The 24,580-nt window shown below is 38.6% G+C and overlaps 1 protein-coding gene across 1 annotated transcript; it reads right to left on the bottom strand.

The window, feature by feature from the left end:
• Positions 1 to 5,201: 5,201 nt before the first annotated feature.
• Positions 5,202 to 24,494, bottom strand: mst (misato mitochondrial distribution and morphology regulator). Its single transcript, XM_071591130.1, has 8 exons — positions 24,337 to 24,494; positions 24,181 to 24,261; positions 23,887 to 24,112; positions 19,591 to 19,835; positions 17,902 to 18,189; positions 10,227 to 10,555; positions 7,491 to 7,714; positions 5,202 to 5,906 (listed from the first exon to the last, which is right to left on the bottom strand). Exons 1-8 carry the CDS (start codon positions 24,415 to 24,417, stop codon positions 5,698 to 5,700), a joined length of 1,683 nt encoding a protein of 560 aa, XP_071447231.1. The 5' UTR covers positions 24,418 to 24,494; the 3' UTR covers positions 5,202 to 5,697.
• Between the last annotated feature and the right edge of the window lie 86 nt (positions 24,495 to 24,580).

Below are 24,580 nucleotides of genomic sequence, written 5' to 3'. Positions count from 1 at the left end.
TTAAGTCATTAAAATCATAGAATAGTAGCATATTTACATTTTTTATAGCCACAAAGTTTTAGCTAACTCTATCACTAACATGTGCACCTCACTACCATTCAGAGATTAGCTATCCACTAGTGTCTTTCTGCAGTCTTCATAGAAATAGTTGCCTTGCAAAATGTTTGCAGCATTAGCAATAGGCATTAAAAATTTGTGTGAATTTAGTTTAATACATCGTTTTGCTAGAATAAAATTTATCTTGCGCCATCACATATAAAGCCAAAAGGGTAAATATTAGGACCTTTTTAACATCTTCAGATAAGTAAGCTGATATACCCTCTTTTTCAAAGGCATTATTAATTATCTTTATTCATAGCTCAACATAATAATAAATATAATTCATTAATTGTAAGTAAAGCTCAGGTTTCTGTTTTCATAAAGAATAATCAATAAATATAAAATTAATTCTTAAATTATTTCAATTTAAAATTCAAAGAACTACTGATTGGTTTTCAATAAACATTAAAATAAGTTTAGTTATAATTAAGATCTGTTCAAAAAGTTCTGGAACTCCATACATGGGAACATGATGTTGTGGAAATGCCAAGTATGCATTGCTGAGTAGTTCCATCCTTTCTATTTTAACTCTAGCTGGTCAGCTACAGCTGTTTGTTCACTTGCCTTTAAATATAGCTTTGTGATATCTAGAGTGCTGTTTTAAAAGAGCAGTGAGTCAACATTAAATTTTCTCCGTATACCTGTATAGTTTATGACCATTGCATAAGCCATACTAGTTTTTACAAATGGCAATGAATGTCGACAGCCACAGACACTGATCCACATTCAGGATGGCCCTCAATGATCTCCTACAATGGCATTGTTGCAAAATTTTGTGAAATGGTGAGCTCCAACTGTGACTTAATTGTTTGGAAAAAGAGTAGAAGGGTGTAGCATATTGATAGGTTTACGTCATGACATTCTCATGTCCAAATTAGATGCATAGGGCAGCTGTGAAGTTTGAATTGACTTTCAATACACAATCAGAGAGGTGCCAGTTCACATATCACTCTAGATTTGTAATTTTTGGGCAAAATCAATCTCACACTTCCTCAGTGAGCTTGCTCACCTGACCTGGCTCTAGCTAACTCATCTCCTTTCCCAAACTGAAATTCACTTTGAAAGGATGAGGATCACAGATGATCGAATGCATTAAGGAAAAATCACAGACGGTTCTATGATTAATCTCAAATGAGGCTCTGCAAATAGGGATAAGGGTTTTAGGAGTGTACCGATCCAGGAGCGGGGAGCTTACAAGGAAATAAGGGTCACAAGGTCACACTGTTTTGAATCTAACACTTTTTGAACAGACCTTGTATTAATATAGAATGTTACTAAAGGAAACAAAATGTTTTCTAAATCTAATAAGGAAACAATGACTATTTGAAAAAAATATAAAGAAACTTCTTTCCAAATCTCATGTTACATTCAGAGAGTAATAAGCATTTCCACAGTACTATACAGAATTGATTATGAAAGCCAAAGAGGTGGTCAGATTATCATGTGTAGTAAAAATTGATGCCTGTGGTTATGGGCTAATAAAGATTATCATACTATGCAGTCAACTTTGACATTATAAAACCTTCTCTATTTCCAATGCTCATTAAATACATAAACCTGTACGTGGAAGCCCACTTGAATGTATACAATAACACTGAAATACTTTGGAGTTTATAGAGGCAAAACTAAATTCTTGGTTAAAAGCAGAATAAGGGTACAGATATAAGTACTTAATGACCAAATACAACAAGTCCATTCTTGAGTCACATGAGGTATAAAATTGGGGTAAAATTACTATTAATAACCCTGAAAATTCATTCAAAAACATTAACACCCTGCATACTTCCCACATTTGGCACATTTCACAATTTCCACAACCAACATTACAATTCCTGAGCAAATGAGATCAGCTCACATTTTGGAGTCAATACGTATGTACAGTACCGACAACTAAAACTATGACTAAAATTTTATTTTTTTCATGAACAGTGGTAAGAATTAATTCAAATATAACATTGTAAAACAAGCACTTCATATCAAATTAATAAAAAATAATAGATTAAATTCAGCAGCGGAGGATGTCTGATGGAGCCTTACATGTGCATTTCCTGAAGCAATATAATCTACTCATCAATTCAATACATTATTTATTTACATATATACCTTAGACAAAAGCTTACCTGCCATAAAAAAGGTGATATAAACAAAGAAACTTATATCATACTTGAGCTACCATTATTTTATGCGTACATTCATAACATAACAGTCAAATGAAAAGAAATATGATGCGTAAAACCATGTTAATTATGTATACTATTTCAAACACAAAGTGAAATTTGTATTTTTACATTCATCTATTGGCCTTGGCCACTCAAAACAATCACATGCCAAAGACTTCAAATTTAGAACTTTAATAACGATGGAAAAATTGGAAATATTTCTTGGGAAAAAATTATGGAGATAAAAGAGCACGTTTAGTATACAAATGGGTGCTCTTCCATAAAAATTTGGAAAAAAATGCGAGGTAAAATATTTCACATATATTTTACGCACAAGTCTCACTCCAATGAGTGGAGTTGATGCAGAAAAAATGAGAGGGAAGGGTCACAAAAATGTAGGCATCATAGGATACGATGAACTATCCTTTCAACTATTCTTGCAACCTCAAACTAAGTGAAGGCACATATTTGCAACAAATTAACACATTCACTTAATCACAAATGTCTTTACTGGAATTTTTTCCAGAAGTCATAAACCTAACATGGCTGAGGAAACAACATTACTCAACAGGAGAGCAGTTTTTAAAATTAATACCCAACAACTCAGCATTTTACTTTCAAAGCAAACTGCCATAAAACATTTTCACATGATATGATTTCATAATACATTTGAGATCAAAGTCCTTTTATTAATAAGTTTAGGAAATAAATTCCTTCCGATAGGAATTTACTGGCAGTGAAGAACCCATCTGCCCACCACATATTCATTAAGTAACATTTTTCCACTCTCACTGACAAAAGTATCAAGACAATTAATATCTTACTTAAAATTCAATATAGCAAAAGTCTTTCACATGTAAGCTCAATAACTCTCTAACGACAGTTGAAATATTTCGAAAAAGTGTTAACATGATGTTATACACTTTTTTGATCATTTTTTGTGACGTTATTTTAAGGAAATCAGTACTGGAATGATAATATTAACCAATTGCATTAATCACATTTGGAACTATTTCTGACATAATCCTAAATTGCATTAGGGCTACCCCAATTCAATAAATACAAGAACATACTTTTGAGATGTTAAAATGCAAATACAAGGCACAATTAAGATAACAATTTGAGAAGTCAAACTCACAATGGCATAAAAAATAACCAGAATCAATCAATCAGCGTTATTTTTAATATAAAGGTCAGAGCAGTGAAAAATGACTGAAAATATAATTAATGATCACAATAAAAAAATGGTAAAAAGTGAAATTCAGATTTTCCTCGCCCATATGAACTATGTTTAAATATTTATGAGCCATAAAAAATTGATATTGCACCAAGTTTCAGCAGGGTAGCTGATGTGGGATCACTCATGTTTTTAGAGAAAAGACATCATGAAATAGACTTTCGAATAGCAACCCTCCAATTCTAAAGCCATCCATTAAAAGATTTGCTTAATATGTAAGGCTGCTCACCTTCTACTATTCACTACGGCACATGAAATCTCGCATTCAGGGTAAGGGCACTTCCCCTTTCCTTTGCCGTTAACGGTTTCCCAGATAAATGTTGCACCTAGAAAAATCACACATACTGGTGTCCAAAGGCACTACCCAGATTTGAACTTCGAATGATCTCTGATTAGTAGCAGAATAACTGAACTACTAGCCACCCTTCTCATTCTATATTTATACAAAATTAAATTGAACCAGATTAATGGAAAGAGCGGGTCAGATTCCATGGATCTAAACAGACAATCCATAATTTTCCGAAAGATTTTCCAATGGAATGCAATTAGCTGCTAAAAAATTAACCCATTATCATTTCACTATTTTCAGAGCAAACCTATTTTAAAAGCATTTATATATTTCACCAGAAATGGCGAGTATGATGAAATTTACCAATACATTAATCGCTTAGTAATTCAAAAGCATAAATAAGCACAAAGCACTAGTTTCCTTCACAGAATTTTCATAGCAGGAATAAAGATAAAAGAATGAACTACCAGTTCCAATCCAGTTATTATGCACTCAGCATTACATAGCTAATAGAGTAATTTTTACAATTAATGAAATAAGTAAAGCCAATGAACTGTATAAATGTTTGTTTGGAAATGGTTTTAATGTAGTTCCAAAATTTATTCATGTATCTGCAGAAAAGGATGCTTAACTTCACAGCCGTTTGACTACATCATTTATAACAATGTAGCATTCCAGTTCCTGTTCACAGAAATGTTGAAAATTAGAGAGAAGAGAAATAAAGAGACAAAGAAGATACATTTCCCCTAATACTAAAAATGCCAGAACAACGTTTAATAGATATTCTCTAGGATAAGAACTGAATCTAAACCTGTACAAAATCACTTTCAGCGCCACAATGAGATTTGATGCAACAGATTCCCAGTGCAATGCCAAGTGGTCATGGAATGATAATGTACAATTATCTCACATAACTCACTGCTCTGCCTTGAAATATTTCCAAGCGTGTGGTTGATGGTGCCAATAAACATTTCAAACAACTATTGAATCAGTGAACTTAATAAGCACTGTTAATTATTTCGCATGAAAAGACTTCAAAACAACAAAGATCTGTATCCAATCAATCTCAGTCATTACGAGTTGGTAAGACTGCAAATTGAAACAAGTGCATATTTATGACCTGATTAATTTTTGAATAATAGAACTGAGTTCACCACATCTAATGATTACATTAATTATTTTCCTTACTAGCAGACACAAGATACAGATAAATATAGCAACTAGGAAGTTATTTAAGGAATTGTTAAATTAAATAATTAAAGCATGAGAGACGAAATGCACCTTACAAGCTTTTTTCCAAAGATAATTACTCTATCTTCTAAAGAGAGGACCTAATACTTTAAAAACTTCACAATATTTTCAAATATTTAACAAAATAATGAAACACAAGTCACATGACTTAAATAGCCCTATTGATGCTTATAACACCACAATTTTCTGGAAGCTGTTCTTTCATAAGTAACTCTGGAAAAAGAATTATCCTCTAGACAGTACTTCTCTATCAATCATATCGCTAACCTAGTCACATTTTACATATTGCTACTTAGAAAGATCTGTATAAAGAAAATATATACACTTAAAAGAGCTCAGAAATGTCTGTGCATTTACATCATCTACATTTCTAGAGAGATAATGTCTCACTTTTAGTAATTAAAGCCAGGATAGATTTACATGAGAGCCAAATGTCCTCCGTTTCTTTAAGGCATAGTTGCATGTCTTCGCCAGACAATCTATGGAAGAGCAGATAAGTGACAAAATGTGAGACTACTCTACTTTCAGAGTGAAATAATCTGATTCTCTTCTAGCAGTACTTTCAGTCAAAATGATCTTGTTGCCAATCACCATGGTCTCACAAACATCAAAATGTGAGAACTTTCATTAGAATCAACAGTGTCACATTCTATGCCCACTCCTCAGACATCAAATTCTTCATGGTAGCACTCACGGAAATCAGCAAGTTGTGCAATGCATTCTTTGTATTCATCCTCTTCGAGTCCCGCCTCTCCAAATCCATGGAGTTTGTTGATTCGTAGACGTGCTGCTTCTGAATGCAAACTTTCAAGCATTGTGCCAACAGAGCGACAACTGTGAAGGCCAGCTATGACAGGTATTGATGATACTCCTGAATTGTGAATGAATGAGAGTTGGTCAAATGAAAGAATCCTCTACACACTTAAAAAAATTTTCAAACTTGCAGAATTGTAACACCAAGCAAGCATGAACATCTTTACATATAAGACTAATGGCTTGACTCATTTGGCTTAACACTGATGTTAAATGATCCTTTGCTTCAACACTGATCAATTTGTAAAGGGGCAAATATTATTGAAAAATACAAGGCAATGTGATGTTTCTGATAATGTCTTTGATAATCAAAAACAAAAGTATTCCAAAGAATTCTTATATAACTTTAAACACGAAGGAACTTGAAAGGTTACTTTTAATAATAGTCGGATTTAGAAAAAATATTGGTGACAGCACTGGCATCAGTTGTTTCCTCATTTTTACTATTGCCATAAGTCATGCCCTTTTCAAATGAACATAAAATTTTCAGTTACTTTTAAGCATAATACACAAATCCATTAACAGTTCAAGAGACAAAGATTAGCTGTGTACATTGTTGGAACTTACGCCATCAAATATTAGGGAAATGTAACCACAGTGAATAAAACAAATATCAGTGTGAAACCACCTTTGACGATTACTAGTCAGGTCACCCCCTTGGACTGACCTAATTTCACTGAAACCAATTATCATTGCCATTCTAAACATACTGATTATCACTGAAAACAAGAATATGGAGAGTTTATGATGACTGCATGTCACAATCATTTTCTGGAAATACTAAACCTCTTGCTACTGCATAATAATAGGCATGATATCCCATATTTTGTGAAATAACCAACAATAATTTTCATGATAAATGTGCAAGGGATAAAGTTATTTAGATCATAACACCTGGGAGTACACAAATGTCAAGATAGAAATCTCATGGAAATTATGCAAAAAGTTCTTGTTAGCAGATGCAATTAGAAAAATTACACAACTCACCTTATTTAACTCTTATGTATTGTAGATCATTTTTACAGGATTTCATTAAAGCAAAGAAGAAGTCAAGTGGTATTTCTTTCAAAGGTGAGAGTGAAATAGAGTTTTCTTAATGGCAAATGCCATAGAATCACAATGGGAGAGACATGATACAATACGTGTCAGTCTGTTCTAGGGACTTCAAGGTTTAATCATTTATAATTTGGAAACTTAAAAAAGAACTGGGACTAAAGATTTAAAAAATGGCCCATTAATTTTATACATTCTTCTAAGGAAGAGCAACTAAAAATATATTGAACAAGACCATTACTTAATATTTCATATTAAATTCATATTGTGGATTTCAATGTGTTACTTTTAAAGGCATGAAATAAAATGTAAATTACATTTCACCAAATTACATTTCACCATATTACATTTTTCCACATTCATGCCATTTACTGGCATGAATGTGGAGAAATGTAATATTTAAATAATACATACTTGTAAAATATTGGATTATGAATAATTATATGATTATAATTGCATAGGGTTTTCGACAGGGCAAGCATTAGCAAACTCATGGACTGGCCTTGGGGGCATACATTCTACCTATGCCACTGATTACAACTACAGCTAGTGACATTTAACCAACGTGTGGCTGAAATGTTCTGCTTACCTATGTCATTGGACCTTGTTTTTGGATATAAAAACCCATCAATTCCTATATCCTCTGAAAAAATGTGTGGAAATGGAGCACCAACATTGCAAGGTTGGCTTGCTGATGTAACATGACTTGCTGTAGCATAAGAGCAGCAGTACAGGAATAACTTCAACATTTCTTCCACAGTTGTACATGAATATGCTGGATTCCCATCCTGGTTTTTCCTCATCGATGTTGGACTTAAGTCATTCATGAAAGAAATATTATGTAGAAAGTGAATAGGGATGGTGGATAACATGGAAGAAGTGAGTTAGATGAAAGTGCAATGCAGAAAGCAAGTGCCAAAATTTTTCAAAATGAACAGGGCATATAGATGATATTTATTCTCCAATTGAAGAAAATATTACATGCAGTACAACTGACAATATTAATTCAAATTTAAAAAATATTTTGGAAAAATGATGGGGAAGGGGATGCAATGCTAAACAGGAACAACAAAGCTACCTCGACAATGTCATTACATTCAAGCAATTAAAATCTTTTTTTTTGCATTTGTAAATGAAAAAAATCCCTTAGAATACTCTTTAGTGAGAGGACAGTGTTTTGAATATTTCATCATCGTTTTCCCCACCCCATTCTAACCAAACTGTCACTTTTTATCCTAAACATCATTATTCTCCTTTTCCAAAGAGCAACCATTGGAAAAACTAAAGATTGGCATAAAAATAGTAAATCAAAGTCAACAGTCACTCCTCTCCCCCATTTAAAATACTTAGAATGCATGGTAAAGTACTTTAATTCGGACGAATGAAACTTTTGTTTAAAGGCAAATTTATTTAAAAAAATACAAATGAAAATGAAAATCCTTTTTCATACAAGTAGTGGTATCTGTCAAGAGTAACATTACTCAATGCAACCCCCTTCAGCTGTAATGGCCGCCTCCAACTTGTCCTGAATCGATAGCATGCACTCTTTAATTCAGCGCTGTCCATATTCACGAATGCTGCTACGATAGCGGGGTGTAGAGATGCTACATTAGGGTGCCTTGTCTTATTGGCAACTCTGTCGACTACGCTGCAAACATAATAGTTGAGGGGATTCAAGTCCGAGCTATTCGGGGGCCAGAACTCCTTTGACCAGAACATATCAATGCTATCTGAGAGCCATTTTTGGACTCAATGACTCGTATGAGCTGGTGCACCATCCTGTTGAAAGACATATTGTCTTCCCGAGGCCACAGTTACCATCCACGATTTCACAACATTCTTCAAAATTTGCAGATAGACTTCTTTTGTGATAGTTAGTCCCTTTTCAAAGAAATGTGGCAGCATGATATCACCCTCACTGGACAGAACACCTAGGACATGAACACTAGCCGGAAATTTTGTTTGAGCAACAATCGGGAAGCAAGTCTTCGGGGTCACGGGTGAGCCAGTGATTATTTCTCCGGTTGATCTTCGTGTCAATGGTGAAAATTTTTTCATCAGAAAATAGTCTGATTTACCCCGCAGCTTCATTTTTTAGAGAACACAATAGCAGGTTGCTGCGAGCAATCTGCTTTGTTCTGACAGCCTTGGACAGCATCTGTCGCACCTTTATCGTGTACGGCTGGTATTGCAGGTCCTCCTCTGCCATCTGACGCAATGTTTACTCGCTAACATTCAATTCTGATTCCAATATCCTCAGCGATCGCCCCGGGTCCTCTGAAATCAGCACCTGCGCCTTCTCGATGACTGCCGCAGTTCGTGACATGCGTTTCCTCACCGGGTTGTCGAAACCTTCCCCAGACTTCATCGAAGCATTATACTTAGCCACAATATCATTAACAGTTGACCTGGGGTACCCAAAAAATCGAACTATTTCACTGGGCGAACACCCAGCATGAACACCTTCAATAATGGCGGCTCTTCTATTGTACTCTGCACTTGTATGTATCATCTCGGCCATTTTGAGGTTACGACTGTTTACTAGATTCCTATAGCTTTCAAGAACATCAATTGCGACCTACAGTGGAACTAGGATATGGGGGGAATTCAAATTGAAATTTGTCCAGAGATAACCACCGTACCCTGTAGATATAGGTAGATAGGATAAAAAGTATAGGGGAGAAAATGGCTACTCCATCAAAAATAAGCATGGGTAGTGCCAGGGTGAATGGAAAACTTACCCTAATCCAGAAGACTACTGCTTAGGTAGTGGTTATTAAGGTTATTAGGGGAGGCAACTGACATCTAAGTTCACTGGCACTGTTATGAATAGGTCGGCCATTTGGCTACGGCAATGCTAGGATTTTCAGGGACTGGGGAAAGGAACAAACCCTGTGCCAAAATTAGCCTACTGTTCACCAAAGGCAGCAAGAGGTCTATAATTTTAAAATTCCCTCCAATGGATGGAGTTCTCTACTTCAAATGTTCTCGACATGCCACCTAATCATGGATCAGGATACTTTTGAAAAATTATGCCATCACTGGGATTCAAAACTGGGCCACGGGCCAATACACTGCCCACCACACAAACCCAATCCCCTCCAGATGTTTTTAATGAATGAAAAATGCACCTAGTAACAACATGCTTTGTTAAAAATCAAGGCACTAGTGTTTACATGGATTTACTTTAATTTTTCAAATATACAAAGAGTTGAAAAAAGTGAATTGAGCCTTTGAAATTTCTTAATCAGGGGTGATTAAATGCATCAGAATGGGCAGACTCGAGGACTCACATTAGCTTGACAGGATGCCAGGGTGTACATACCTTTTCAATCTCTCCTGTCCAACGCCACGCAATACCACTGATTGCATCCATATTCGCTCAGCTTCTAAGTCCCCACAAGAAGGAGACAATGAGTGCCACAAAGGGCCATCCCATGCCTCCAAAGCTTCCAGAAGGAAACCAGCATCCCCATCACCAGCAAGTGGAAAAGGTATGCCAGCTTTTACTGCAGTTGCTCGCCTTCCAAGCCTACCCAAAGCATTTGCCAAAGTAGAAAGTCGTTCCTGAGGCTTGGAACGTAAACGATGTCTCATTGTCAGAGTATCAAGGGCTACAGCTAAAATAGCACTTGTGTGATACGGTAGAAGAGCCTGAAGAGAAAACAAAATTATTAAATGAGTGATTTCATTTCAAAACTTAGTCTTAAGCATACACTATAGTAACTCTTTTAATACCATCAAAACAACTTATGTACGTATATGTATTCACTTGCACTGGGAATTCAAATTCAACCCATCAAGACATCATTACAGCCAGTGATAAAGGGTGACAGCCATTGATTATAGGAATGATTTCTTTTTTATTGGAATAGGAATAAAATCTTTTTTAATATTTTCAAAGGAAAGGGGCATTAAAACAGAGGGTACAGATTTTAAGGTCCTGTGACTTAGTGCGTAACGTTTGTGTCTGTATTGAAAACAATGTTCAGTGTTTCTGAAAAGCACCTGCTAAATTTTATTAAGAGGATTTCAATTCATAATTGGTACATTAGTTAGGCCTTTATACTTAGAACCCTTTATTTAATTAAAGGAGCTCCCAGGGTTAGAGACCATAAAATATTACATACTCTACTTATTAATGGGCTCCCAATGAGGATAATTAAATCAATATTGATAGAGGAACTTGCAACTCCCATGAATATGATTAAACCTGCATTGTGTATTATGTTCATAGACAGTAACTTTTTCCTAGCAGCTAGCGATATGTTTAGAAAGTCATTACCACTCATCACCACAAATTGCATAGTTTTGAGCATGATGTTGTGGAATTTGAACATCAATGAACAAAATGGTAGAACTTTTCCACTATATATATATTTAAACCACAACCAGTTCAGAAATTGGTCGTAGTTTAAATAAAAAGCTGGTGGAAAAGTGCCACTATTTTGATCATTAACACATCACCACATCGGCCTAACTTGTTGCTCAATTCCATGAGCCTGCAATTGTCCCTATGACTATGAAATTTATCTTATACAAACATTTTGCTGGGATTTGATATTACATTCTCATTGTATGACTTGCATTACCCAGATATTGCATATTTACAAGGAATAAGGCATATTACAAAATCTTAAAAGTAAAGCACTTCTCCTTTCCTAAGGAACACCATGTTAATAATTTGGACGTATATTTTAAATAGCCTTCTTCATTTTATTATGTAGGACAGTAGAAATATTCAGCAAGATATATTAGAAAAAAAATGCTTTCACAACCATCAAAACCATGAGAGACTTCCTTTCATATTGAGTGCTACTAGGCAAAAGACTAGATGACCTGAATGCCATAAAATTGAAATGCAGCTGACATATAACTTTCCACACTATTCCAAAAATCAATATTATATGCAGGGTACAGAGCCATTCCTACAAGGTCTATCTAAAAAGAAACTAAAACTGTAGATAAATAATAATCAACTAGCACATCCCTAATAAATCAGCACAGCCAAATCTTGACTATATCACTGCGTGGCAGGGACCCAAAAATGATCTATTTAAACCACAAAATTATTCATCAACCCAGATGGGCTAGACTGAACAAGCCCTCAGTGTTTTCAGCAGGTAAAACAATAAAGGATCTCAAAGAGTGATGTAATCGCATTATATTTTTTCAAATTAGGAAAAATTTATGGAGACTTAAAATGGTAAGACATGGTAGTTGAAATGACTTCAATTTATACATATTTCCATGAGCAATAGCACCATCAGAGATCTGGGCATTTTTCCTTGCCAAACGACTCCTTCACATTGAGAAAGTGATTCCTGAAAGTCACTAACTAACTACCTAAGTTTCTGAAGAAGTTGCCAATATTGCCGGCAGGGCTAAATATTGGCAGCATTTGGTACTAATTCTCACCACACTATCATGCCTGAAAAACTGATGAGGCAATGTATTACCACAATATTTATGGCATGCCTCCTGACAGATGAACATAAGAGAGAACTGGGTTGGATTCAATGCTCTGCAAATGTTACAATAGAATTTCAAGGATAACACTTAACATTATTATTATATGGTGATGATTTTAAAGCAAAAGCACAGAGATCACAGTGGGTTGGGGGGCATTCATTGTCCATGCACAAAAAAGGCATACCAGGGTTTCTCAAATGCATATATGTATCTATATGTATTTGGTGACATCAGCAACTTTTTTTTATTGGAAGGTCTTTGTCCATCGTGAGTGTGGTCGCAAGGTCAGCTACCTCAATAAAAAGTATCATTTGGGAGGCAATAAATTATTTGCTGGGGGCAGCAGAAGGATAGAGGCAGTAGAAGGGGACAAACAAGATGTGGATGCTGTACCATGAAAATCCACCTGCCCATGCCTTGCTTTTCATCGGTGAACTCCTGGCAAAAAATTAAATAATTGAGGTAACCCAGCCACCTTACTCTCATATTCAGATATTTTCTTGTTATCACAGATAAATTCCATTCCCAAAGGTTATTGCTTTAAAGCAATAGAGGAAGAAAACTTGGTAAAAGGCCTTTATATCATCCTACCAAAGGTTAATATGCATTCCATGTATACAATAACAATTGCCAAGTCATTTAACAACAGTACATGGTAATATTATGACCAAGAAGAGTCTGATCAAACTGTAAATTAAGAAATTAATGAATTCAAAAAAAGTTTATTTTTGGACACACCTCTTATGAGGTATACTTCATGACCATTTGAGGGAATATTTCTGGAAAGGATGTATATGTATAATCCAGTTACACATGATTCCAGGCTTATCAATAGGTCTTCTGGTGACCTAAATAATGTGGTCACATATATACTGTGGCGGCGCAAGGAGAGCAGACGGAACGCACGGTGGAACTTATTTGTTCCAAGTTCCGGAAAGTACCACCAGGGGGACACGGCGTCGCTACGACAGAGAAAGGTGGACGTCGGTCGGGAGAGTCAGTCTGCCGCGAATGAAGAAGCAAGCTGTACGATCGCCCTCTGTAAATCCGTTTCGATAATAAACCCGTTGAGTTTAACGCTCGAGTGTAATTTTTCCTAACGTCCACTAGCGTAGAAGGATACCCCTTCATTGGTGACCCCGACGTGATCACGCGTGAGCTAAGGTTTGCATTTTTTTTTCGTTCTGTGACTTGAAGCGCCACGTGGTGCAAAATGCCGCCTCCAAGCAACGGGTCGGAGGAGTCAATCGTAAACAGAGTGACGATGCGAGTTCCACCTTTTTGGCCAGAAAAGCCGGCTCTATGGTTTTCGCAGCTGGAAGTTCAGTTCTCGCTAGCGGGAATAACGAGTGAGGCGACGAAGTATTCCCACGTGGTCGCCCAGTTAGACAATCGCCACGCGCTGGAAGTGGAGGACATTATTGTGAATCCCCCCAGGGCAGACCCATACCAGAAGATCAAGGAGGAATTAATCCAACGACTCTCCGTCTCGCAGGCGCAGAAAATACGTCAACTCCTCGAGCACGAGGAGTTGGGGGACCGGAAGCCATCCCAGTTCTTGCGCCATCTACGGACGTTGGCTGGCGTTGCCGTGCCAGACGACTTTCTGAAGACGCTGTGGATGAATCGCTTGCCATCCCACACACAGTCCATCCTGGCCTCACAAGACTCGCTGGAACTGGAAAGCTTGTCGAAACTAGCCGACAAGGTGCACGAGGTGCCGCGCCCCCCGCAAGTCGCCAGTGTCACGCCGCATTCCGAAGTGGAGGAACTTCGAAGTCAGATAGCGGCCCTTACACAACGGGTAGCCGCGTTGACTGCTTCTTGTCCAGATTTTCGCGGACGGAAACGTTCCAAAAGCCGACAGCGGCGTGCCCGCAGCCCTTCCGCGCCCCCAGATGCAAGGTGGTGCTGGTATCATGTTACTTTTGGTGCTCGCGCGACTAAGTGCCGTTCCCCGTGCGCCTATAAGTCGGAAAACCACGAGGGCAGGGCGTAATTGCGGCCGACGCCCGCTGCCCCCAGCCTCGCCGCCTGTATGTTGTGGACTCGGTGACGAAGACAGAATTCCTGGTCGACACCGGTTCCGATCTTTGCGTTTACCCGCGTACGCTGGTGAAGGGACGACAGCCACTTTCTACCTACCAGCTATTTGCCGCGAACGGGACGGTGATAAAGACCTACGGGTGGATAGACTTAGCCTTGAATTTAGGCCTAAAGCGGGACTTCCGTTGGCGCTTCGTCGTGGCGGATGTCGATAGGCCCATCATTGGCGTGGACTTTCTGTCCTTTTACAGCCTTTTAGTGGACGTCCGCCGGCAGCGAATAACGGATGGGATAACGTCGTTGGGCACGGGCGGTCGCATTGTGCCGTGTTCGGTCCCGCAGGTGAAGACTGTAATCGAATCATCTCGATTCCATGAGATTCTGACCGAATTCTCAGAGATCACTCGCCCAGCTGGCACACCGAGGGAGCCCCGGCACGCGACCATGCATCACATCAAGGTGACGTCCGGACCCCCCGTCGCCTGCAAGCCCCGGCGACTAGCACCAGATAAGCTCGCCATCGCCAAGAAGGAGTTCGACGAGATGCTACGCAGCGGTACGGTCCGACGGTCGGACAGTTGTTGGGCCTCGGCTCTGCATCTGGTGCCCAAGAAGGATGGCGAGTGGCGTCCCTGCGGGGATTATCGCGGTCTCAACGCGCGGACCATTCCCGACCGATACCCGGTGCCTCATATCGCCGATTTTGCGCACAATCTGGCCGGTAAGACTGTATTTTCGCGTATTGACCTCGTACGCGCGTACCATCAAATACCTGTGTGCCCCGACGACATTTCAAAAACGGCAATCATCACGCCATTCGGACTCTTTGAATTCCCGTGCATGCCGTTCGGCCTGAGAAATGCAGCCCAAACATTTCAAAGGTTCATCGATGAGGTGTTAAGGGGTTTGGACCACTCGTACGCCTATTTAGACGACATTTTAGTCGCCTCGATGGACGTTGAAGAGCACGAGCGCCATCTACGTGAGCTATTTGCGCGTTTGCGGGAGTACGGAGTGCTGGTAAATCCCGCCAAATGCGTGCTAGGTAGGACGGAAGTGTCTTTCTTAGGCTACTGTGTCAGTGCATCCGGGGTTAAGCCGACGACGGCGAAAATAGATGCGATTAAGTGCTTTCCTGTCCCGGGAACTGTGAAAAAACTGCGCCAATTCTTGGGCATGATTAACTTTTATAGACGGCTCATACCAAAGGCTGCGGCAATCCAACTGCCACTTAACGATGTCCTAAGGGGGGGAGTAAAAGGGAATGAACCTGTGCGGTGGAATAACGGCTTGGATCGTGCGTTCAATGAATGCAAAGACGCCCTCGCGCAAGCGACGTTTCTCGCGCACCCAGACGTCTCTCTGCCCTTAGGCCTTTTTACGGACGCGTCGGACGCCTCGTTGGGCGGAGTTTTGCAGCAGAATACTAGAAACGGCTGGCAGCCACTCGGTTTCTTTACCCGTAGACTCACTTCCACGCAGCAAAAGTACAGCCCGTACGACAGGGAACTGCTTGCCGTGTATGAATCTGTTAAATATTTTCGGCATATGCTCGAGGGTCGTGAATTTTCAATTTTTACTGACCATAAACCCCTGATTTATGCCTTCGCCCAAAAACCAGAAAAGTGTTCCCCGCGTCAGTTTCGGCATCTAAATTACATTGCCCAGTTCTCCAGCGACATCCGTCATCTTTCAGGCAGCGAAAACGTAGTCGCGGACGCCCTTTCAAGGGTAGAAGCTGTGAGTGGTGCCATCGATTACAGCGCCCTCGCACGTTCTCAGGCGGAAGACGACCAGCTCAAACAGCCCAACGATTCCCTCCGGTTGAAAATGATGCGCATTCCCGAGTGTGAATTTCAGTTATATTGTGACGTGTCGACACCATCAGTCCGCCCTTATGTAACTGAACCCTTCCGGAAGCCAGTCTTTGACTCGCTGCATTGCTTGTCACACCCAGGAATACGGGCTTCCACCAAGTTGGTCGCAGAACGGTTTGTGTGGCCCTCGATGCGCAAGGATTGCCGTGCATGGACACGCGCATGTATTCCCTGCCAGCGAGCGAAGATTCATCGCCACACAGTGTCCCCTGTGGGAGGCTTTGCGCCGCCCACCCAGCGTTTTGAACATGTTCATATCGACATTGTAGGCCCCTTGCCAGTTTCCGCGGGATATCGGTATTGCCTGACGTGTGTCGATCGTTTTTCAAGATGGCCAGAGGCGTTCCCGGTTAGGGACGCAACAGCTGACACGGTCGCCAAGGAATTCTTTCGGAATTGGGTGGCTCGCTTCGGCACTCCACTCCGGATTACGACGGACCAAGGCCGACAGTTTGAATCACATCTGTTCCAGCAGTTGGCGGGGCTCACCGGTTCGAGGCACCTGAGAACCACGGCTTATCACCCCGCAGCAAATGGCATGGTGGAGAGGTTCCACCGCCAACTGAAGGCAGCCATAATGTGCCACCAGTCGGATGGTTGGCCGGACGTCCTGCCAGTAGTGCTGCTCGGTATACGAGCCGCCTGGAAAGCAGACATTGGGGCGTCGCCGGCGGAGATGGTTTATGGTCAACCACTCCGTCTACCAGGAGAGTTTTTCGTCCCTAGCGAGCGGCCGGCGGACGACGACCTTAATTTCGCCGCGCAGCTACGGCAACATTTCTCCACCATACGACCAGTTCCTGCGTCACGCCACGGCAAGAAGTCTGTCTTCTTGCATCAAGACCTGTCGTCCTCATCCCACGTTTTCGTGAGAAACGACGCGACAAAGGTTACTCTTCAACCACCGTACGAGGGTCCCTTCCCGGTCATCCGAAGAGAGCCAAAATTTTTCGTGGTCAACGTCCGAGGTAGTGAGAAAACAATTTCAATCGACCGCATAAAACCTGCCTACACTCTTGAGGAGAACGACGGGACGAGCAGCGCAGTACCCGCATCTCTGCGGGACAAAACACACCCAAGAACCACCACTGCTGCACCTGCCGAAGAGCCGAGAGAGACCCGCCTTGGGAGGAGGGTCCATTTCCCAAATCACCTGGAAGATTTTGTACCATAGCATCTCACTTCTTTTCGCTAATCCTTCCTTTTTCGTTCTTTAGTGGCCTAAAGTCTACAGAGGGGGTGATGTGGCGGCGCAAGGAGAGCAGACGGAACGCACGGTGGAACTTATTTGTTCCAAGTTCCGGAAAGTACCACCAGGGGGACACGGCGTCGCTACGACAGAGAAAGGTGGACGTCGGTCGGGAGAGTCAGTCTGCCGCGAATGAAGAAGCAAGCTGTACGATCGCCCTCTGTAAATCCGTTTCGATAATAAACCCGTTGAGTTTAACGCTCGAGTGTAATTTTTCCTAACGTCCACTAGCGTAGAAGGATACCCCTTCAATACTTTCAGAAAAACTGCACAGCTATATGAAGACACCCTAAAATAGTTTTCTGTAAATCCTACAATTTTTTCATGCAATATGAATTACACAAAAATATACTTACATTATAGTTAAGGTACTTGAATTCTCTTGGGGGGCCAGGCTGTCGCCAACCTTGACTGCCCATACAGAGGGGAGCAAAAAGTGGTGCATGCTCTGATAACCCTCTAAAGCAGAGTGCTGTGTTAACGGTCCGTATTGAATCAGCAAGGGTGCCTGTGAACTCATAGGCTGCAGGGAGGACAGGGAAAGCCAAGGTTGTTTTGCTGGAATATTCATCCTCAATATGCTGAAGAGCACTCACACCAAGTCCGCCAAAACCATCATAACAATCAACAAGCATGTGGAATCCCTAAAATGAAATGATTGTTCAGGCAACATTAAATTAGGAGAAGTGACTAATTCCATTTATTGTACAAAGTTAAATTTCCCCTCAGTGGTCTCTCTCATAGAATTCACCACCAATTTATTCCACATGTCATCAGTACCCTCCAGAGTGCATATTTATTTATTATTTATTTACACAATTACGTTGCAATTAGGCAAATTTCCTGGTGGCAACGGTCAAGTTAGGTCAAAGATAACTCTTACAACGAAAATTACATACGAACATATAAAAACAGATTAGAGACAAAATATGATGCTATGGAAGTAGCTTAATGACCCCTTGTCAATATATATTGACCACTTGGTATCGACAGGATCCCTGGATAAACCAGCTACTTGTTGCAGTGTAATCAGAGAAACGCACAAGAAAATAGATATTTGAAAGGGGTGTCATGCTCTCTGATTTACACTGCTTTCTCTTGCAGATTATGCACATACATTCAGAACTATTAAAGCCTTATTTGCAACATAGTATTTATTTTAAAGCTGTCATGCATAATCTTAAATTATGTCTTTAACAATTTTACAATGGTCGGCAGGGTTTCAAATCACTCTTAAAGAATCTTTAACCTGGTTTTAGACACAGTACAACAACCAAGAGGTTTCTGAGATTTTGCTCAGTGAATGTGGTTATTGGATGGGTCACCCAAGAATTGGACCCAAGCATTAAAAAGTGAATCAAAATTAGTGTACTTTTACTTATTATTAATTTTCTTTGGAATTCTCGGGTATAAATGGAAACTCCACATAATATTTAGTTGATAAGGAATAGCATTAAAATATAATTAATTTAAAACAGTGAAACTACATATGATCCTTAGAAAATTACTATAAACTGTCAAATACAGAAACACCACAAATACACTTTAGATGTTTAGTTACAGGCTTGATCAGTAAAAAAAAACTTTCAAAAATAGTCAAGCATTATGTTACTAGTGATACTTTTTACACAATGATCCATTTTGTGCTAATGGGTTAATGAGTTGTTTTGTAAATCAATAAGTACATACTAATATGGTAATTTGGTAACCACAATTTGGTTACATGAATTTTCGGTTCAATATGCAACCATTTTAAATCGTATGCATTTCCAAACAGGATTTGATGAATTGATGTTAAAAGGAGCTAATATGATAATATTTGCATAAATATCAGAGACATAGAGCAATGATTAAATAATTAATGATAACTGAACCTTTCATTTTTCCGCTACTATGGAAATCCATGCATGTGTACATACATCTCCAGCATGCCATGCATTTTTATGCATTGTAAATCTTATAATTTAGAAGAGGCAAAATGAAATGAGGAAATCCATTAGTTCCAGCAAAACATATTTTATAAAATAATGATCAAGCCCACATACTTGCAAATTGTCACATTCTTCAGCATAGTTACGAATCCGATCACAGAAGTCCTCCTCAAACATTTCAGTCTTCCACAAATTGGTGCCAAGATTGAAAATATCAAATTTTCGTGAATCACTTCCATGGCAGTAGTCATTTATGATTGTAACAGATTTGGGATGAAATCGAGGGCGTAGGTAATCAGACCACACCTTTACTACAGAATTCAACTCATATTTCTTGGATCCAATTAGAGATTGAGCACCTGAAATGTAAAAGATATCCACATTATCAACACTAAATGTCAAGAGAACATGATTTTTCATTCTATGCAATCTAATTTTTAAAGAATAATGACTGGCAGCGACTCAAATGGAGCCACTCCTAAAACAACCATTCACCAAAAGAATTAACCTAAGAGATTTATTTCATTCCTCCTTTTTACAACCCAGCAAATTGCCTGCAGTTTTTATCATTCACTAACATCTACACATATATAACATATTATTCAGTCATAATTATGGGGGCAACCAAATGCAGCATCTCACAATTGAATGGCTGGAGATGCAAGACAATAGCCATACTTGGTGAGAAAGATGGAAGTAGTATTATGTGGATTACGTGGATTATGAATTGGGAAAAATACAAATTGGCTTCAGACTATTATTAGCAAAAGGTGGCAGTTGGTTAATGGTTCAACATCCATGAAATGCCCCGCCACAAGGAGAGAGCTAAGGACCTCTGCATGGGAATCCACGACACAAACCTAATTATAAATTCTTTAATATGAATACCCTTGACTTCAATGATAAACCATCAGCTGTTACAAGTGCAGTACTTCTCGGTTGCTAAAATGGGTGGTTAGGTTTAATTTTGGGAAAACTTGCTTTTTTCCAACCAAGGACTCCGATGTGTGAATTCTAGGTATGTTGCAATTTGACAAGTTATTCAATGATGCCAATTAATCAGTCACCATTAGGGAATAAAGGGGGCAGATGCCATAAGATGGGATGGGAGAAAGTGAACTTTCTTTCTATATATGAACATTGGATGCTCTACATTCTCCTCCCAATCCACTACTCTAAACTCCCTATCCTTTCTCTTTTCTAATTCCTAATTATTTTCTGAAAGGCTCAAACTTTGCATGAATACTAAAAAAACACCCTAAATAAAGCACTTTACCATCCCCTTTTTTTATTCTTACAACATGATTCAAATGAGGGTAAAAAAAAGAAACTTTGCATTATGCGCAGCATCAAACCCATGGTCATGTGAAGCATTAAATCTTTATGTGGAAGTGCAAAGTTTCTTTCTTTACCCTCATAATGAAGGAATTCCACTAAGTTAAGCCCAAAACTGTCATGTTTATCTATGATTCATGTCTGGTTTGTATCCAGGTAAACTCAGTTCCAAAAATAAAATTACCTTTTCCCTGCCAATTCTTGCTTGTTATCTCATTTTCACAATTGCAGTCCTCGATTTCTTTGGTACTAACTCATTTGCATTTTTTTTACAAACTAGTACAAAGTAGTTCTCTCTTCACAGAGATCATTTGGCTCCTCCATTTCCATCTTTCCTTAACTTTATTTTCTTTTGATTAGTTTTTAATCTGCATTTTTCTACTCCTTCCTGGTGATTCAGTGTTTGTGTAATATTCTCAGAACATTCTGCAAACAAGATCATGCCATCCCAAAACGTAATACATTTAACTTTTTCCAGCCAAGACTCTTTCTTAATCCTTCCTTCCAGAATTTCACTACTACCTCCTCAAATAAATAATAAGAGTATAATATAAAATTTTTTTAAAGAGAATGTTACATATTTTTTCATTCCATTCATAAAACCATACATATATGCACTGCTCTATTATACTAAGGATTTGGTCTATGCCATGAATATCATGGTTTTAGCAAAGGTATTGACATATTTCCAGAGTTTATTTAACAAACAAAAACCTTAAAATAGTTTTAATCTCAATGCAATAACTTTTATTAAATACAGAATTTCTCATATATTCTTCATGCAATTCTTGCATGAGTATGGAACAGTGAGAATTTTGGTGCACCAAATACTCTCTGAACTAATCGCTTATTGGCCTGTGTCATGAATATAATAATATCAGCAGAGGTGTTGACATTTTCTGAAGATACCAGAGATTATCAGTCAACCAAAAAAAGTACATACTTGTCATTGAATGGCAACTATTTTTATCAAATATTGTATTTTCACATTTTGCATGCATCTATATAGTACTGTGAGAATACCTCTTCCTAGTTTAAACCACTCCATCCTGTTGTTTTCTACTTCCATCACTGACTGTCCTTTGTGGCACGAAAAAATTTCCTCTTAGCCTTCTTTGGCAGCAATCTATTTATTTTTTAATATTCTCAATAATTTCACCCATCACACACAAGTCAAACGTGTTCTTCCAATCTATGAAATAAGCTTGCATGTCTTCTTTGTCCAACTATCTTTCTACTATACATCTTATCACTTAAAACTCTAATGACCCTTTTTCTCCTAAAAACAAAATGCTACTCTGCCACACTTGCTTCTATTATTCTTATATCTCTCCTTAAATAAATTCCAATCAGCATGAGCTTTACTTCACATGTGATGGAGCTAAATATTCTGGGCTCAGAAATTTCCATGCCTCTTTTCTTTTTGCCAGCCTGGTCATTTCCATCGAAATAAATTTTTAGGCCAGTCTTTACTACAGCAAATTCCAATGCACAATCATCCTAAATCTCGTAATATTTCTGGTAACATGTATCATAATAATTCAACCAGTATGCTAGCTATCCCAGCAGTTTTTACATTCTTCATATCCTCCACAATATTAAGTATATTACTTGTTATTTTCTACATGTAAATGTTTAATGTATACCTAATCATCTTGCATGTTTATATTGACTGGTTAATTTGGTAAAATTAATAAATAACTAAATGATAACTTCTGAAATGTTATCTACTACCTTGCTCATTTCTATTGCAAAATACAAAACTCTGCAAATTATTCCAAAAATAGATCTTTTGGGTAAAGAGATCTAAGGAATCCAGACATAATTATTCCCTTCATAGATTCATTCTCTAATCAAAATACTATTGCTACATAATTGAACTTTCAACAATCAGGCGACATGTAGACAATTTATCGAATATAGTCAACTGGCATGCACAAATTATGAGTTCACATCTCTAATGCATTTAAAAAAGAGAGTTTCATCGTCCAAATCTTGTTGATGACTCTGGAAACCAACAGATTTACTCTAACACAAGCTGTGAGATTTTTCAGAAAACAGATTTACCTGGGAAACTATAGCCTATATGTACTTACGCAGTTGTTTCCTAAATCTGGGGGATACGGGAGAGTTCTCCTGCCACAAAACTTTCCATGTGATTTTCCAGCTTGGAGGTTTTGAGGGGTCTTCTAGGTTCAAATGCAAGGGAAATTTCAACCAAGTAGACCCCTCTGGAGTCTTCCAGAGTTAGAATAAGACTATAACTATAAGCCTAAAATGTACACGGGGAAAGAAAGAAGTCTCTCCAGATGTGTAAAATCCGCAAGTAGTGAGAGTTATATGTAGGTGAGGTAGAGCTTGATATAAGCATATAAGAAGAAAGCTCTATCTCACACATTAAACCAACATTTGTGCGGATTAATATATCAAATACTGAAAAGTTGCCCGGTTGAACGACATTAAGGGTCCCTCGATTGTTATTATTACATCAAATTCAAATTGCCACTCCAAATAGAGAAGTGTTAATGGGTTCTTGCATGGCAGTATTTCAAGTTACTATAGACTATTTAATTTATTTTGCGAAAGAATTTAATTACATCCTCAAAAAGGGGAGATATTGCTGCTAACATCTGACATATAATAATTATTTGGCGTGCACGTCCCTGATGGCCTAGTGGATAGGGTTCAGATGAATTTTCAGTTCAAATCTTGTAGACCACTATGAGCTATCTATCCTAAAATTTGAGCGGCATGTTTTTCTGGATACTAGACCATTGTGGAAAAATGCTAACGCACTAGGAAAGAAATTTCTCTGTGAATTTCTCATTCTACTGGGGTAAGATTGCTTGAGATGTTAAACTTCACCCATAAAAACCATATGGTCGATTATTGTACAGATAGCCAATTAGGTATAAGTACTATGGGGTCAGGTGTTACAACTTTACCACCAATCATCATTATGAACCCGAAAGCTGGTTCGACAAACAATTGACATCCAAACCAAAGAACATAACCTGCATATAAAATGAAGTTTATTTAACATAAAATCATCATAAAAAATTGTTCTATATTCACCGACAACGTCGCCTCTTTGCAATGCCTGTTCCTCTTCTTCTAAATCTTTAAGATATTCATTCTTCTCTCCTCTAGGAACTTGCTTCAAATCAACATCACCGGCCCATTCCAATTTGTTAATGTCTGGTATTTCTTGGTCATCATATAAATCTCCTCGTTCGGATACAGTATTTAAACTTCCTTTTAGATCTACCAAAAGCATCCTCGGCGTAAAAGTAACTTCATCCTGGAATAAATTCAGTTATAAATACAATGCAGGCACATTACCTGCAGGAAAAATTAAACGAAATTTACCTTTAATGTTCTTCCTTCCCGTAGGAGAACGTCATGATTGATTTCGGAAGGAACCTCAGAATTATAATCAAATCCCGCTTCCTAAGAAAAATAAATACAATAAAGGAGTTATTAAAACAGGCAAAGGAAAAACAGGAAAAGTTCTGCAATGTTTACCTGTATATTCCACCAATGGGTTCCAATAAAGTTCGAGTAGTGGCCCAGTTGCAAAGTAATTATTTCCTGTCCCGAAGGCATGTTTATAAATAGCTTCTCAGATATGTATTAAATGTCTCGGTTAAAATATGGCCATAAAAATATTGTCCTCGCCTTGCTAAAGAGCGAGTTCTTTAAAGTCGCACTATGTTTTTCTTCCCAAGAATTGCCAACATACTTAGTTCAAATAGAAATTTCTGAAATA

Source organism: Hetaerina americana, unplaced genomic scaffold (genome assembly GCF_022747635.1).
Source record: "Hetaerina americana unplaced genomic scaffold, ioHetAmer1.1.p SCAF_42, whole genome shotgun sequence".
Lineage (NCBI taxonomy): Eukaryota > Metazoa > Arthropoda > Insecta > Odonata > Calopterygidae > Hetaerina > Hetaerina americana.
Note: the sequence above shows the minus strand (reverse complement) of the source record. Positions and strands in the feature narration are given on the sequence as shown.